The sequence below is a fragment of the Syngnathus floridae genome, chromosome 17 (assembly GCF_059516105.1).
Source record: "Syngnathus floridae isolate MCC-2025c chromosome 17, RoL_Sflo_1.0, whole genome shotgun sequence".
NCBI lineage: Eukaryota > Metazoa > Chordata > Actinopteri > Syngnathiformes > Syngnathidae > Syngnathus > Syngnathus floridae.
Genome location: NC_142429.1, coordinates 5,131,426 through 5,149,505, shown reverse-complemented (window position 1 = coordinate 5,149,505; position 18,080 = coordinate 5,131,426). Strand labels below are relative to the sequence as shown.

The following is an 18,080-nucleotide window of genomic DNA, read 5'->3' as shown; positions in this document are numbered from 1 at the left end:
AAAACGAGGCATCAACAGGAAGCTGAAACATTCATAAAAAAGGAAGCGGGATGGGCAACACAGGAAGTAGACAAGTGCAACACAGGAAGTAAGCATGGACAAGCCAGGAAGTGGAAGCAGAAGTCGAGTTTGGTTTGGCAAAGTGGGCCAGGAGTCGACGAGGGGCCAAGATGGCATTTGGTGGCTGCCAAAGCGCCGCCTCCTGCCCCCCTCCGCCCCTCCCCTCCGGTAAGGAGGTCAAGTGCTCTTACGGGGAATTTAATTTGCTTTGCCTTCTCCCTGCAGCGTAGCCTCTTCCTCACTTGGCACTTTTTCTCTGTGACATTTTTACCGACACACCAAAGAAGAAGATTGACACGGTTCACACTGAGCATGGTGACAAAGTCCAAATCTTAAGGTGCCAAGGAAACCCCAATTCTGAGGCTGTCAATGAAGTTTTGGACATAAGCGCTATTCTCTCTTTCCTTTCTTGAAAGCAAACAATTTTTTTGACCTTCTCACTCACCGCTTCCTCGAGAAATGAGCTCGTTCAGAGCATTGAGCTGTCAATCATCACGCCGCAGTAACCCAATTGAATGCGACTTGAACCGCGATTACTTTTGTGGAATTGTCAAATAATACGTGAAGGCGGAAGCAGCAGAGGTGAAGGCACTTTGAAAAGGTTTGGTCGTCACGTGGCGCTTTTCACACGCTTGTCATGATGCCCGCCGCCTCGTCACAGGGAGACCTTTGACAGCTCTCATGCCACCGGCGCAAGAAGAAAAAAACGTGTTCAAGGTGGCCCTGTACACAAGTGTGTGTGTGTGTGTGTGAGACTTTTGAAAGCAGAAAACCTTCTCTAGTGTTGAATGAAGTCCTGACAACAAAGACAGATTTGAAAAAAGGTTCGAGTGTGCTCAGAAGGTAACACAAACAACACACAGAGACACACACACACTCCACACACATAGAACATATGATTAGTATAGTAAAGTAATTACATCAAATGTATTTTTTTTCCTGACAGTCAAATAAATATATTGTTGAAAGCTAAATTACTATTTTATGATTGAAGTAAACTTTACTAAGTAATTGTTGGGCAGTCAATTTTGTATATTTCTTCAACGTGTGTGTTTATTTGGAAGAATAAAAGTTTATATACGTAAGTACACTTGTGAGGAAATACAATCAAGACAAAGGCTAAAGGAAAAATGGTCTCTTAGACGATGATGTGATGTTACCACGTTTTTTTTTTTTTTCTTCAAAAAACGAGCGCGTTAGCCTGCATTAGCGCCAACGGTAACGCTAATGAGCTGGTTGCCATGCATCTCACAGATATGAAGAGCTTAAAAGCCTTCAAGTTGAATTGATTCCCAAGGTCACGTTGGAGGCGCGGCCTTATTAAATATGACTTTATTGAATATTAGAATAAGAAATACATGACGGCCGACTTGTTTGTTTTACACCAGAGACGACTCACAGTGTGATTAATGCGTTAGCATTTCTTATTTACTCCAAAAGCAACCTCATGCATTTCTCTTCAGTCTCATCTTGACGCAATTGGAGCTGATTGGCCGAATGTTGAGACAAGTGAAGAGTGTCAATTAATTGCGAGCAAGATTTTGGCTTATGTCAAAAGTGAAATTCTCACTTTGATCTCAACTTCCTGCTGCTTGTTTGCACGTTTTGACTGCTCCCAACTACACGCTCGCCTAATGACACTGCAACTGTTTTCTTTCTTCTTCTTTTTTTAATAATCCTGTGTTTCCTATTTGAAAAAAAAAAATCCCACACTCACTGAATTGCTTGAAAAATGTCAAAAGCACACCGCTGTACATCAGCCAGGCCTGAAGGAGCGCTGTGACGCTAACACAATAAGTCACTAAAAAGTGAATAAGAAACTTGCACGATGTAAATGAACCTTCAAGACTGCAACTTCGCCTGACGACAAGGGACAAAAGAAATCACAGCCAATTTGTGTTCTATTAATGACATTACCACAAGTACGACTGAAGTCGAACTCATGCTGCCGCCGCTGCTGCGTGACCCAAAAAGGAAGCAACAGTGGCAAAGCCAAAAGAAAGCGAAAGGATAGAAAAGTGTCCTCATGTGGGCCAGCACAGATTGTGCGCTTCAGGGACACCACAGGCTCAAAAAGAGATTCACTGCATGGGAGACCAACACTAAAAAAAAAAAGCACTTTTTGAAATGCAGGGGCTGAAATGCAGCTTTAGAAGCAAAGCAAGTGGAATGTAAATAATGGCAGCAGCAAGATTAATTGACGTAATCCTAAACAATCAATTGGTGGAAAGGAAGACCTAAAAATAAATAAAACAAAACCCTGTAAGCGCCAGGTTTTCTTCACATGCAGTCAAGCTGCTCCAAAATAAGCACAAATGTGCTGTTGTTGTTATTTTTCTTGTAGTTGCCACGAGTCTCCTCGGGCTGACGATGATGATGTTGATGCTACGCCGCAGCCCCCAGATCACAACTTCAATTAATTTCACAGTCAGTGGCACCAGCACTGATTTATTGTGCAGCTTGTGTGTGTGTGTGTGTTTGTGTGCGCGCGCATTGGTGTGCTTCTGAAACAGACAGAAACAGGCGACATGAAGCCCAACACGATGAGAATTTTTGGACAATTCAGCCCCTGGAGCTAGTTTGACGTTGCGATGTAGATTTTGGTCGACATATCTATTGGGATGAGACCCACCCACAAAAACAAAACAACCCCCCGATAATTCTGCCTTGAGGTGGCTATTTAGGTTCATTGTATGTTTCGCGGCAGGTCTTGGAATAGAAATCTTAGATCAGTTTAATTAGTGTGACTAAGCGGCATGAATTTTGGTAGACATGCCTAACCCTAACCCACAAAAAAATCTCAAGACTGCATGATTTAAAGGAAATGTGAAATTGACCATTTTGGTTTAAAGCAGACATGCCAGATATATTTAGATTCCTGAAGGGATCCTTCAAAGACAAATTTCAACTTTGGTCAGATTGCTGTCGAATTTAAAGTATGCACAAGAGGCTAAGGGAAAATGCTGAGTTCAAAATAAAGACGCTGCTGAAGGTGTTTTTTCATTGCTCATTCAAAAAACATGGCAAAAAAAAAATAGTCCACTTTGTATTCCATCATGATCTTCCTGGTTCTGCTGATATGAATGAAGCAAGACACTTGTGTGTGTGTGTGTGTTTGTGTGAGTATGTGTGTGTGTGTGTGTGGGATGAAGGGTCACAGGAAGCGAGTGGGCAGCGTCTTCCTTCATTCACAGCAAACATGACTAATGACGCCAACCTGCTGAAGACTGGCGACGCAATCATCAGCATCCCTTTGTGTGCCCATCATTTGTGCGTCCGTGTGTGTTTGAGGAGTCTGCTTGTGACCACACACCCGCCGACAATAGCCCCTCTGTGCAAAATTGCTACATCAAAGACAGAAGAAAAGATGATGCATTTACTGCCCTTTGCCTTTCACCCCCTCTTTAGATAATGACGTGACATCATCTGATGTGACGAATCAATGTCCCAACACTTTTCCTCAAGGTGTCCCAATATTTTAGTAACAACTCGACTTTTCACTTCCCATTGGCGTCAAAGTACCCTTGCCTTTACGTCCCATTTGTGTACTGTACACAAAAAGTGTAGCTGCATAACAGTTGCGCATGTCCTTGCGTCGGTATCTCTCATCACAAATATTGACGTGATGCTAATGTGCAAGCTAACAGGATCCACCTATGTCAAACGTGACATTCGCTCACAGCTCCCTTTTGAATGGCAATGGCGAGCCGTCCGAGCCGCACTCGATTCCAGGATAGCAAGAGATGAGTACATACATGTTAGGCAAGAACGTAGCCATGGCAACATGTTTACGTTTCGACTGCCCGTTGGCTTGTCACGTGCTGCTGCTTGGGATTCATGGAGTCAGCAAGAGCAAAAGATAAACGTGGGTGAAAACCGATGTGCAATTTACTCTAGCGGGGTATTCTCAATTCCACGTGGACACAAACCCACACAACACACGCGTGAGTCCAGCAAGGCAGGAAAAATGCAGCAAGGTCACAGCAAGTGGACGAGTAAGGAAGGAAGGAAGGAAGGAAGGAGTTTCAGATGGTGGGTGTTTGGTAACAATCCCCTTGGGCGCATCTTGTGAAAAAGCGGGAAGTACACGGTCAAGCGACCATATTTGGACATGGAACCGTCCCGCGCTAGCCAACAACGGCAACACAACAAAGCCAACTGACCCAAAACCTAAAATAATAAAAATGACAAATAGCATGGACATTCAAAATTGTCAACTGGAATCCAACCATTGACTACCAACAACAAACTTTGTCCAGTATGTTTTTCAACCATGAATCTCTTTCACGTAACTGTAATGACAAATACATGCCAGTAGATGGCAATGTTGCATCGCTTTGAGATAAAAACAGCGCAAGTGAGCAATCGGGGTGTTCACATTATAAGGAAAAGAAATTCCTTGTCATCCAAAGGCCTTTCTTAGTCTTGTCAAGAAAGATGATTCTGATGTCAAGAGAACATGGATCCAAAATGTTGGGAATGGTCCCAGACAGGAGGAGGCTGTTTACTTTTAAATGAAGGAAATGAACTGGAAGCAGAAGCACAATACCAGCAAGTGGAGCAGCACAACCAGCCGACAAAATTGTAGCTGCTCCAAACATCAACTTGATTTATTAAACGTGATTTAATTGTTTTAAAATGTCACAAGATTTACTCTCACCGCAGCAGCTTTGACATTTTCATATATATTTATATGCGTAGTTGTGTGCATGTGTGTGTGTGTGTGTTGGCCTTTCCAAATGCTAATTTCATTTGTTAGTTGAGTAAAAGTAATGGTGCAGCGCAGTTTATTGATTGAAAATAACTTTTTATGGTTTATTAGGCAGAACATGTGTTGAAGGCTCCGAGGTCACTTTTTTTCTCTGTTAATTTGGAAAGTCTTTTCCAATCAAGTTCATATGAGATAATTATTTGGACAGAGAAAAATCAAAAGTAACAACTCTATTATTTTGCACATAATATAAGAAGAGAATTGGACTTTTAAATGAGAAGCCAAGCAGACTCAACCACACAAAATGCAGCCACTAATAATAAAAAAGTACCTTGACTTACTTTCCCGTTGAAGTGAATGAAAATACCATCAATCTGTTCCATTCAACCTCAAAAATTGGTATAATGTATTTTAAATCAGACAAACAACCCATTTATGATAATAAAAGTGATGATGACAATAGTATGCAAGACAACTCAGTAAGTTCGTGCGTTATAAAATCGAAACCTCAATGCTAGCTTAAATAACTCGTCATTGGCGTTTTGTATCATTAGTTAGCATTAAGCTACGCAGATTTTCCAAAGGCAAATTTGTTTGAAACACGTGTGTAATTCAAAGAATCGATTTAATGACCGAGGCTCCTCAGCACAAAGCAGGGAACAATTCTTGGACGTACCGTACGACATGGGGAGGTCCAGTTCGTTCTGCCAGGACATCTGCGGCGACTCGTCGATGGAATGCTGCGCTGTAGGGACAAAAACGAGCGTAGATGAGAAGCTGATGAATCAGAGCAGAGAACAATGGTGCAACAATGATGCCTTCGCACTAGCCGCTGAGGAAGTGTCACTTTGTCACACGCGAGATGCCACTTCAAGCTTGACCGGGCGGTCACCAGCTGGCGGTAGAAATGCCAACATTGTCCGCAGCATTCAAACGATTAGAATGAAACTAAAAACTGACTTTGTTACCTTTCAGGTGTCCTCGCCCGAGTGTCACAAAGCCTGACGAGATGAGCATGTCGGCACTGGCGTTGTGAAGGGCCTCCATCCCATAGTGCCCTGCTGAGACAAACACAGACGCTGGTTACCATAGCAACACAATGATGCCACCACTACATTAAGTACACCTGCACAACAGGAACGATCACAGTGCGGAGGAGGTTTCTTGCTTGCTTTTTAATGAAGGGACTGAGTCACTTTGGATGCCTTCCACCTTCTCGCCATTGAGAGGCCGAGTGTCCGGACAATCATAGACATGCCGTGTGGGGGCTCAAACCAATTACGCCCCCAAAAACACACTCGTCTTCTACCGAGTTAGCATTAATCAATAGCGCATATGTGAGCGTGACGGCGGTTAAGGGAGGCGAGAGGGAAGGTTTTATGTAAATGAGTCTTTTACAAAAGATCAGCAGGGCCAGGTTAAGGGAGACATATTATGGCAATTTCAAAACTATTCTCAGGTGTGTTATTAAAATCTTTGCCATTGCCAGGGTCACAAATCCACAACGGATCAACAACGACACTGCGCTTAATTCCTCCACTTGGCTTAAACAAATGCCATTATTAGCACTTTGTTTACCCCCCTGCACCAGTAGAGAGATGATGACTTTCTTTGATGAGTCACCCAAGTGTTGTTTTCACTTCCAAAAGCAAAGTCATCGAGCGGTGATGTTAGCACGTTAGCCTTTTAGCTGGCACGTGACTATCCAAGTGTCACGTTCCGGAGAGGTGACACCATCGAATCTGGGACGCGCTAGTAGGGCACTTAGCGAGCGCCCGCGAGAGCCGATCCCCCAGAGCACCGACGGAAAAAGTTGGTTTAGCTGGAAAAAGACATGCCGGCTTGACGATTCGTAGTCGGACTGGCGTTTAAGTTGAACTCGTCACGTTCCCGAAGACAAGAAAAGTACCGTGGTTGGAGGACTTGCCGTGCACGGGCGTGTAGTTGTTCTTGGCGGTCCGGACGGGTGTGCCGTCTTTGGGCGAGTCATCCATCATGGCGTCCATGTTGTCATGCTCGTATTGGGAAATGGGAACGGGGCCCTGCTGCATCAAGATGTCCGCCAACGCTCTGAAATCAAACGGTGATGGTTAGCAACATTGACGGCTGTACATGTCATGCTAGCCTTTATTTTTGGTAGAGTCTTGATGGGTTCTAAAATTGTGAGGGCCCAGCTAGCAAACACACTACTACATTATTCTAATGTACCTTGTCTTTATAATAACACTTTGCTAATGTGTTGACATTAAGCTCCATGTCGAAAGAGCTGCGAGTTGATGAAGTGCAAGTCGTTACCGGCATGTTTTGAGAAAGTGTGTCAATGAGGACCTAAAGCCAGCGCATACTCTACTTTTCCACCGGCATGTGTGACTTTGGGAGCCACTGTGGGTATTAATAGCGTTTCCCTACCAGGAGGAGAAGACTTTAGCTCAGTCCGCCATTGCCGACACGGGCAGCCTGATTCGCCGCGTCCCACTTGGGCGCAATGTCGAGCGAGGCGGGAGACTGGCGAAAGGTTTTGTGTAGAAAATACAAAAAAAGCATCACAATATTCACTGTTGTGATCGGTGCACATTTCCATAGTGCATGAATTTCAGTGGGCAGACAAAGGAGCTCGGAGGAACACCACAGGTCAGCTTTGATGTTCCTTGGAGGCTATCATCACCACTTTTCTAGTGATCACTGGGCGTTCACTACTTTTTGAGATACAATGAGCTCACCAGGTAGCGACTAGGGAGGGATTCCTAACACAGCTATTTTCTTTTTGTATTGGATGTCAATAGAGGGTGTACCTAATCAAGTGGCAAATAGACATGTGATCACATCTTGTTCTTCCCCTGCTTCTATTTTGGCCAAATTGGGCCCGTCTGGGCCGTGACGCGAGTGCAACATGAGATGGAACACACAAACACACACGGACACACTAACACACAGCATGCACTTAGCCAGGCAGGCAATGAATCTCTCTCTCTCTCTCTCCCTCCCTCGCTTTCTCTCTCTCTGCTGGATACACAAAGCTGATCAATAAGGAGAGAATTCAGTGGTTTAGTCGTGCGTTGAAGGTCACACAAAGCAAAAGGTCTGCCAGCGCCTCAACATTCTGCTCAGCCGCTCGCTCGCACAATCAGTCACTGAGAGGACGGAACACAATTCAACACATTTGACTTATTCGCTTTGCTAGCAGCTAAATCAACATTTTGGATTTTGGGGGAGGAACTTTGCTGAAAATTTAAAAAGTCTCTAAAGGTTAAGCATCCTCTGACTCATGACTCAAATGACTTTCCGTCTGTGTCCCAATACTTATGCATGCCCACAGTTGTGTGCATGTGCGTGTTGACGTTTGGTCACAGTGCGTGCGTGACTCAGACGAATTTGAGTAAGCGAGTCACTTAGCAGGGATGCATCCATCCAACCAAACTTATCTACATTGAAACTCGCCAACCGGCTGTTGGTGGAATAGCAGGCGGACAAAAGCAAACTCTCCACTGAAACCAAGCAAGACACTGCAAGTCGGCTCCTTCACTGAAACAATAAAACAAAAGATGAGCAAGCACTTTTCTTTTCTCCTTTTCTTTCATTACCGTGCCCAACTAAAAGGCCTTCACCGCACCAATTGACCAACTACACTGACAAAATGCACGACTACACAAAGCAGTTGTCTTGGAAAACTACAAATGAATCTCGGTGTGCGTGTGTCCGCCCCAGGCGCCGTCGTCATTAGGTCGTTTGCGCGTTGTGTTTGGATTGGTGAAGAAAATGAGCCGGGCGGCCTCGGGACTCAACACCCTGTCGTTATACAAACATGAGCAGCGGCAAGACTATCGGTGACATTTTGCATTCGCAGGGCTTCCGGACAGACGCAGGAGCAGGCGCGCACACACGGACACACACGTAAGTAATGACGGTTTCACGTTTCAGTTTTGTCGGCATGACGATTGGTGTGAAAATTCTGGCCCACCCTGGAAAGTTGCAGCGCATGTGCGCGTTGGCCCACCTGTGCACGTTCATCTCCTGGGGGTTCTTGGTGGCCTTGTCGTAGGCCACCTTGGCGGAGATCCCCACGGCGACCACCAGCGCCACCACTCCGCAGCTGATGTAGACGGTGGCGTTGGTGCGGTCCAGCTCGGGGTCGTAGGTGTCGCCGGTGGGGGCGGGCGAGGGCGGCTGTGTCTTGATCCAGTCGGGCGTGTTGTAGTTGGTGCAGAATGTCTGGTCCAGCCGCTTGCCGCGGTCGGCGCAGCAGAAGCGCAGGAAGCAGCTCCCGCAGCAGAAGCGGTGGTCCGTGTTGTTGCAGCCAAACTCTTTGTCGAACTGCCCGCTCACGTCATAGTAGCCCAGGCAGGTGTCGTGCTGGAGGGTGGGGGCCCGCAGCTGCGTCGCCGCCGCCCACACTGGCATGGCCGTGCTCCCGCTCGCCCACCGGGGCTCGCCGTTGTTCTTGGGGTGCCGCCGGTCGGCGGGTGCGCAGCGCCCGTACGGGCCCGGCAGCAGTAGGAGCGGCAAGAGCGGCAGCAGCGGCAGGAGGGGCTTCATGCTGCGCCCCGCCGCGGACTCACTTCCGGGAGATCCTCGCCGACGTCTTCAACGCGGGTCCGAGCACGCGCGCCGCGCCGGAACCTCCGGGCACGCGCCGCTGCATCCTCCGAGCGCGGGCGCACTTGAGATTGGGCTCCTGCCTCCGAGACGTGGCCTTCACGCAAGAACACAAAAAACACTCGAATCAATCATTGCACTTTGAAGAAGACAATCCTTTCACTCGTGCACCATACAGCCCAGCCGTGAAAAAAAACACTAGTGAGACAGTCCTACTAGTGCTCCCTCTAGTCATTGTACTGCACTAGCGTGCCGAAATGTCACACCATAGTCATCAAAATGTCACCAGCAAGAAGACTCAGTTGTTCTACCACGTAGAAGTACATGAAAAAAAAATGACAGTGGTAAGATGACAGTCGTTCTGCCGTCGTTCTTTGCGGCACAGAGGAAAAATAAGAACAAGTGGTGGACCAAACATCACCAAGTAGTTATTCGACTACAAGTAGCACAGAAATGCCATAGCGTGGTAGCAGTAGGAGTTGAGGAAGGCAAAAAAAAAAAAAATCACTCGCAAGAACATGTAGGGGCTTTACTAGCGCATAAAAAAAAATTGTGTAGCAGAGGAAGGCTGGAGTCGAAAAAAATATATCATTACAGTCACTCTGAATTTTGTTTCTCCAGCAAACAAGTTGACGGTAATAAAATATGACGTCACTTCAAAGCCTTCAAAGAACCTGAAAAGAAGAAGAAGAACTTACCAGCGGCTTGACTGCTCGGATGAACAAACTGAATGAGGAGTGGAGGAGAGAGCAGACCCCTCCCTCGCTCCCCTCCCCTCCTCCATCCTCTCTCTCTCTCTCTCTCTCTTTCTCTCTCGGACGTCATCATTCAGGTGGTGCCTCTTCCCTTTCTCCTCCCTTGGCGGCGTGCCCAGTGCTCCTCCCGTTCGCGCACCTCCGGGCTGGACACGAAGAAGACAAACGGAGTCCAAGCCTGTTCAGGCACACGCACACACAAAACAGAGAAGTTTGTTGTCAAGATCCAATCCAGTTTGGTCATCATGATGCAAGAACAAGCTACCTGATGCTACCTGATTTAGCTTATTGTGATACATCAAGATCGTCAACCACGTTTTTTTTCTTTTACCTCGCAGGTGTCTTGGCGGCATCAATTTAAAAGCCTTGAATGGTCGCCAGGAGCGCTTGAGATCGCAGGCGCTTTTATCTTCACGTGGGCGACCACTCATGTTGTTTGTTATCTTCGCTTCTGGCGGGAAGCGGCGGTTGGATTAATTGAGCCGGCAACTGCCACGGCGGAAAAGTCCTTCCCGCGTTTTGTCAACGTCAGCTTGAGGTCCGGGTTCGAGGACAATCTACTCCAAAGACAATTTTTTTCTATGTCAGCCAGTACACAGCTGAAAATTTGTAGTCACGGTTTGTCAGCGTACTTGAAACTTTTCAGCCGCGTGATTTTAATTTCTCCTCCCAATTAATCAGAGTTCAAGTGACTGAATGGATTAAATAAAGAAGCTTTTTTTACGCTCGAGCGGAATTAAAGTCCGTCCGCCTCACCTGCCGGTGAGCTCGGCTTCCCGTGCGTGAATTATTTAGGAAAACATTATGCAAATGAGCAAAGACTCCTCGCGCGTGCAAAGCGTTTTGACATTTTGATGAGACTCATTTTGTTTGTTTCTGCTCGACGGAATAAATGAATGCGTATACAACATTGACGCAAATCCTTCGGCAGAAGCGTATCGAATGATATCAGGAAATTATTCACGTCCACGCGGGACTTGCTAGCTGTCTTTGATTTTATTAAAAATATTGGCTAGCCGCAGTCGCGATGTCATCATCCTTTGATAGCAAGCAAAGTCGAGTTTGTTTTCCACTTAGTTTGTGATGTTGTGATTTGTAGAGCCAGTCTTGACAACGTTTTTCAGTCACATTAGCAAATAAAATACCTTTTTCGTAAATTAAGCAAGATTTAGCAGCGGGACGAATAAAAGCAAAACGTTTTGGCAGTGCGGAATCCCGTCATGACCTCCTGACTTCCCACTCGTCACAAGGAGACTCCTGAGTGCCAAAGTGTGCGAGTGCAGCACAAATGAATAAAAGTGTGCAATAATCAATTGTTACGCATGCAAAGTGCGGCCGGGGGAAATTAAAACTCTACTTTGATGAAACGCCGCACACAAAAACACAGGAGGACCCGCTCGGCCACAGAATGACAACCTACTGGGACGCCAGCCACCCTCAACACAACAATAAAGTGTGTGTGTGTGTTTACAGCAGGCCTTTTATGACACACACACAATTTGACAATGACGCAGGATGAGAATGGTTTAAATTGGCAAGTGTTTGTTTCTTTCAGCCTGAAGAAGGCGTTTGCTTTCTGGAGAAAAAAAAGCGGAACAACGCCGAGTTAATGACGCCTTTCAAGGTGTCCAATTAGCTGCTAGCGTGTTAGCGGCTGTGCCAGCCGCAGGTCACATCACGCGCGTCGCTCCTTTTGTCCTCATTGTGCACGCTTAGCCAATTTTTGCCGTTGGGCCCGCGGAGGAATTTTTTTTTACAATTTTAATCCCGACTGTAAATGTTGCATTGGATTCCATACAATGTGGTTTTAGTTCAAGTTTTGGGAAGAGATTAATCACGAAAACCAAGCAACATTGACAAAGACACAGACATTGAATGCTAACTGAGCTGGTTGAGTTTTTGTGGCTGTCAGCGTAAGAGCATTTAATCAACAAGAAGATTTACGTATACTTTATATTTGCATTTGTCACGAGTGTTAAACAAAGCCCAGGTAAAGCGTTGATTTAGAGCTTGCTGGGGCGAGACAATGCCGTCCGTCTCTTCATTAACTCTCCTCATTGTGTGTGTGTGTGTGTGTATGTGTGTGTCTTATCAGGTGATGAACAACACACCTGGCTGTGTCGCTGGTGTAAATCTATCAGAGAGCTTGGCGGTGGCTCAGCCCGCACGCCAAACAATTGATGACTACACAACTTCAGTGAGTCAAACTCAACAACAACACGACCGCTTATCATATCTGCACAGACATTTTGTGCATCACACGTGCTTGTCTGCACTTTGTCTCGAAACACAATCGACACACGTGACAATAAGACTGATGGAAGTTAGGTGGGGGGGCTTCGGGTAGACTGAAGTCTCCAATTTTAGGACTTGGGACTAGCTTGCGAAAGACTTAACAAGTGTTGACATTTTGACAGCTAACTTAAAAACAATTAACTTAAACAACTGATTGACAGCGTCCAATAAGTAGCTCTGTTGCTGGCTGTTTTTCAGTCCAGGCAAAGCCTGAGGCGAATCTTCAAATCATCATAACACGCGCATACACGCACATTACCAACACACGAACCCTCCGACCCAATTCTAAATGCTGCTTTTTGGATGTGTGGCAGGCTACCAGCTTCTACAACGCCACGCTCACAATTCCAAGAAGCGTTTCGCGTCCTCAGCCGCTAATCAATACGCAATCAATCCTGACCACTTCATTGCATTCTCACGTCAACACAACTTATTAGCTTCGTAGTGCTTAGCAGACTTCTGCGACTGACTTCCAAGATCAATAAATTTCTGGTTCACTCCAGACAGCGCTTGGTTTAAATATCACAAAACTTTAATCAATCCTAAATTTTTTTTTTTCAGCTTTGCTTAACAGGTTTTCACAGTCTTACATCAGGGTAAAAAACTACAATAACTCACTGATGCTAGGCGAACGCATTAATCTGTTAATGGGCAATTAACAGAAACACTAACAGAGCTCGCGCCACTGCTAACCTGACCCTAACAAAGATAACGCAAACATGATGACAGATTAGCAGAAATCATTAAAAGTAAGGTAAACATTATACATGTTATGATCACAATCCTACACAAAAAGCTCCATTCGCAACTTTCCATTATCATTATTCCAAAAGGACAAGAATGTGTTTGTGCACCGCCAGAATGTGCAATCACCTTATCATGGCTGGCGACGCGCGACCCAAGACGGCAGGAAGTAGTCTACGGAATCCACAAGCAAACAAAGCAGCTGAAATGACACCAAAGGTAATTGCGGTAAAGAGTGGAGCTACATGGTTGCCATGGCGACCGGGATGAGCAAACACACATTCCTTCTATCATCGCCACCAATTGGAGAAAAGCAAAGGGGGAGGTCAAAATGGAAAACGTCGGGAAGGATTTGGGAATGTTGCTATGGGAAATGTGGAAGACTGAAAAAATGTTTGAAATTAGACTCCTTTGAGAAATGTGGAGGGAGGAGTTCAAAGTTTTGTAATTATGAAATACACAAAGTGGAATTGTCTTCATTTGAGGCTTAGCTTGACAAATTCAACTTAAAAGTCAAGGTCGATTCTATTTCTAGTCTTTCATACGCGGAAAAAAAATGGACTGTCATCATCCATTTCCCGGCCGGACCGCTAAAAGCCGAGCGACGGTGACGTTTGTAAAGTCATCTTCTTCTTGTCAGCTCATCGTCGTCTGACTTATGAAATAATGTCAGCGGGCCGCAACGCCGCCATTCGTCTTGGGACCAAAGTCAAGCCGGGAGTCGGCTAACGGAACACGACGCGGCGTTTGACTCGCTGGACACTAAAAGTCAACCTCGCCCGTCCACTCGTTTGTCTTGCGCCGACAAAATCGAAGACACAAACGATACAAAAACATCTGGCGAGCTCACGGTTGGCATGACGACAGTGAAACATTGAATCTTTCATTTTTTTGAATGTGGTCAGCTGAGGCAGGTTCAAAAAGATTGTCGTTGCTTTTGTAGACACGCTTGACATCTTTGTCATCATCTCAATTTCTCCAACAATGTGAAATGGAAATGAGCTACGCGTCCTCCGAGGAAGACTCTCATGAATAAGTCCGTTATTAATACGCCTCAAAAAGATTCCCCCCCCTCCCTCCGTGGACACGCTCCACGTGGATGAGATTTGATCCGGGTCGTCACCTTCAAGGACCAGGTAAATATTCATGAGCGCGGGTCACGTCTACTTTTTAGTTTGGCTCACCTTTCGAAAGAATAAGAAGCAAAGTGATTTGAGTCAAATGCCATTTCAAGTGAAAAAAAAAAATTAAGACTCAAGTAAAGATGGCAAAAGTAAAAGGACAGAAAAAGACAAGGCAATTCGCAAGAATGAGCTCAGACCTGGCCGGGTGTACATTAGCCATAAGAGCCAACGTTTTATGCAGCAAATTCATATTTGTATTTGCCCCACTCTTCTGCAAATTTCACATAATCATAGAGCACATTTACAGGTGTGGGAAAACCTCTCGCTGCCTTTCAGCCCTGCTGCTGATGTTCCGGTGTAATTATGTTCAATAAGCGCAAAGCGGTGAGGACACAAACACACACACAAACACGCAAACACACACACGTGAGCCACTGATTGGCTCTTCAGTGTGTAATCAATAATTCCTGCAGGCCACATTTCACAGCGCTGATGTGGACGGCTGCACCATCCCGGGAGAGAAAATGGCAGCAAAAAGGAGGTTTCATGCTTTCATTATGTTGGCCGGCTCTCGTTGGATGAGCTCTAATAACACGTTTGCTTTGTGCGCTCGGGAGACAAAAACAAGGACATACGCTGAAGAAGACATTCAGAAAAAAAGAAATTGAGGAGGAATTGGGGAATGCAGCCCGATAGCACTGGGTTAGAAAAGCAGGTTATGTTGACGCCACGCGCCGCAGATGTGGAGCAGATGGCCCAAGAGTAGCCCAACGTAAAAATGGACAGTGAACAAGTCAATTGAAAAATCAAAATAAAGTTGACCATAATTTTTTTTTTAATTAAAATTCCTTCTTTGCGAAGGAATAACACATCTGACATGTCCTGTCTGATGTTTAGATTTGAAAAAGAATGTGCAGCGCTCTATTAATAAAATTGACTCTAATGATTTTTTTATTATTGTTCTCAACACAACCGCCAAGAAGAGATAAAGCGGAATCGATCAATGAATTAATGGTAGCGGTGGCGCGGCGAGTGACCCGAGATGCACCGGACTCAGACAAAAGCAATCAAAGACAGAAATGAGACGTGCTTCCCACCGCCGATTATGAAACGATTTACAAATCGTATTCTGAGAAACTGGAATGGGTCACACCAGGAATATTTCTGCGCTTTGCTCCTTGACTAAAGCCAACTAGACATTTCTGGACTGAAAAAACATTTTTGCCACTCTAGAAATTCCACAGCAGCAGACAGAAAATAATCGATCAAAACACGAAACGAAAAAGTCGCTTCATCACAGCTGAGCACTTCATCATTCTGGTGACATCATCGTGATCTCCAAATAACTTTCATGTTGGCTTCGGATGATGGATTACAATGTCACGTTTTTTCCTTTTCTCTTTGACTCTCATGAGTTCTGATTGGCAGCCCGGATCTAAAATGGCTTCCGGGTTCTCTGTTATGACATCAACTGAAAAGGGGAAACACCAGAAAGGGGAAGCTGTGGGAGTCATCGGGAAGGCGAACATGACGTTTGGATCTCCTTGAGGTGCTTTTTCGTTTTCAACTTGTGTTTGCACTCCAATGATCGCATGCGCAAAGGCACACACACACCATTTGGCCGTAGAGGACATGATCCTCAGTGGAGGGAACCCAGATCCTTGCATCGGGCTCTCAATCTGCCAGTCGTCCGAGTGTGGAAATAAATAGCCTCGGCGGCGGCAAAGTGCTAAATGACGCGTGGCGTGAAAGTGGGACATGGCGGCGCGCCGAGGGACACCGACCGGTGACAAGGTCACGGGAGCGCCGAGCATGAGGGGGAAGGAGGCGGGAGAGGCTCGAGAGGTCTCCTGCCGTCAACGCCGCATGGACGACCTTCCGCGCTTTGCCGGACAAAACAGGAGGGTGCCCATTTGCTGTCCACCCTTAAAATAAAAACGGAATTGAAAATTGCCAACTTTAAGGACCCCGCGAGCGACTTAAAAGCCGTCGTTTGCAGTCAGCTGAGGTTTTCACATATCGGGCAAATGTAGTCCAATTTCGGGGCTAACTAACGCATTGATGTCGCGATCCAAGTTCCAACAAGCGACCATCACGCCAATTGAGAAATGCGCGACAATTACAGACGTGTCACTTTGGATTTTCATCAACAAGCGCCGGCACCATGATGTGAAGGGAAACTTAATGAGGCTTCATTTGAGACCTAATCGGCTGCAAGCCCCCCCCCCCACACTTCTCCACGTCAAATACTTCTCAGGTATCTGCACGCTACTCGAGTATTTCTTTTTTCTAATGACTTGAGGTTTACTCCTTCCATCTGAAAACAAAAACAGAGCTGCCTTGAGTTAAAAGTTAAATTCCTTCCAAGACAAAACTCTTATCCCAAAACACAGCACTTTGGCGATAACAACTACTTGATTGTTCCATGGCGGCCGTGTCAGGTGTCCGACTTTGCGACGCAGCATAAAAGCAAATTGCCTGCCCAGCACAAGCCTTTATTTTCTAGCTCAAGTTTATGTGCAGGACGCTTTGACTTAATTAGCAGCGCTAATTCTCGTGGAGACGACAGGCCACCCCTAGGGTGACGCCGCCCAAGATGATGAGCAACATCTTTGGAGCGCGTGAGCCACCTTTTGAATCCATACCGAGAGTTAACAGTCACCGCATTGTTGTGTTAGCCTTCGAAGTAGGCCAGCCAGCAGGCTCGCAGGACTGAAAGCGAATTGCACTCCAGTTTGTCCTTCACCTCATTGCTACAGTTAACGCGATGAGGCTCATTTTCACCTGTTGCGCAAACGCTCTCACTCGATAAACATTCCTATTTTACACAAGCACTCAAATGTGTGTTGCGCTGGGCGGAGATGTAAATGTCTGAAAGCGGTGTGAAGGAGGTGCGACCTTGTGAAGGAGGCTGGCCAGATGCGCCTCCCCCCCGGGGGAGTTTCAAGCGGGGGTCAAAGATGCCACGAGGAGTCCCGCATATGTTCCGACGGTTTTTCTTTTTTTTACAGTCTATTTATTTCTATATTCAAAAGGCAAAGAAAAAGCAAAAGACCGAGTTCACCCTCGCTGAAGCGATGTGGCGGAATTCCGAGCGGCACGCCGTTCAGGTGTTCCTGCGGCGGACAACAAAGGCGCCAGATGAGCTCTCGCACCGCGAGAACGTTATGGGAGGCAATCAGCAAGTGAAGGAGAAGCAAATGCACCTGATTGGCTATTGATTGCGTTGCCGCCGCCGCGTGCGAGCACCGTGATAAACGAGAAGGTATCGCCGTCGACGAGCGGAGTTGAGGAAAACGTTCTGATGGGATTTACTGCCATCGATGTTCGTCTTTTTCTCTGAATTCTGTTTGCAATTCAATTCATTTGACTTAGATATGAATTCTTGGTGGCTGTAGCGCCTCACCAGGCATTTTTTCCCCGTTGCTGTTTTAAGGAGATTTTGAAAATATTCCTCCGCCGCAAATATGAGCAAAGAACAGGCGTGTTTTGGATCCGCCACCGTCTGTGACCCAGTTCTGCTGCGCGCATCGCTTACGAGCCATTAAAGTTTCATGCGACGGGGCCTAATCGAAGCTCTCCACTTGTCACCAGTATCAAAAGCAACTTTTGGAGGACTTGCGGCACGCCGAGTCACCGGGTCCGCCCGGAAGACGTCAGGCGGCCTCGGCCAGTTGGGCACAAAAGCAAAGCGGCGACTTTGGCATGGCGACACCTTTCACATTTGCACAATGACTGTGAAAGCGACACGCCGTGCGATGGGCTCATTTCGTCGCCATCGCACTTTCTCAGCCAGCC

The 18,080-nt window shown here is 46.2% G+C and overlaps 1 protein-coding gene across 2 annotated transcripts in view; it reads right to left on the bottom strand.

The window, feature by feature from the left end:
- The window catches only part of shisa6a (shisa family member 6a), a 28,814-nt gene that overhangs the window by 5,479 nt on the left and 5,255 nt on the right, over window positions 1-18,080 (bottom strand). Inside the window, exons 3-7 of one of the 2 annotated variants that reach the window (XM_088358591.1) lie at window positions 10,063-10,297; window positions 8,766-9,461; window positions 6,681-6,841; window positions 5,740-5,832; window positions 5,448-5,516 (exon numbers count right to left, since the gene is read on the bottom strand). In XM_088358591.1, the coding sequence (XP_088214717.1) occupies window positions 5,448-5,516; window positions 5,740-5,832; window positions 6,681-6,841; window positions 8,766-9,304 (862 nt within the window). In that variant the 5' untranslated portion in view covers window positions 9,305-9,461; window positions 10,063-10,297. The remainder of the gene's footprint in view (window positions 1-5,447; window positions 5,517-5,739; window positions 5,833-6,680; window positions 6,842-8,765; window positions 9,462-10,062; window positions 10,298-18,080) is intronic. The other variant, XM_088358590.1, reaches the window with a different exon arrangement.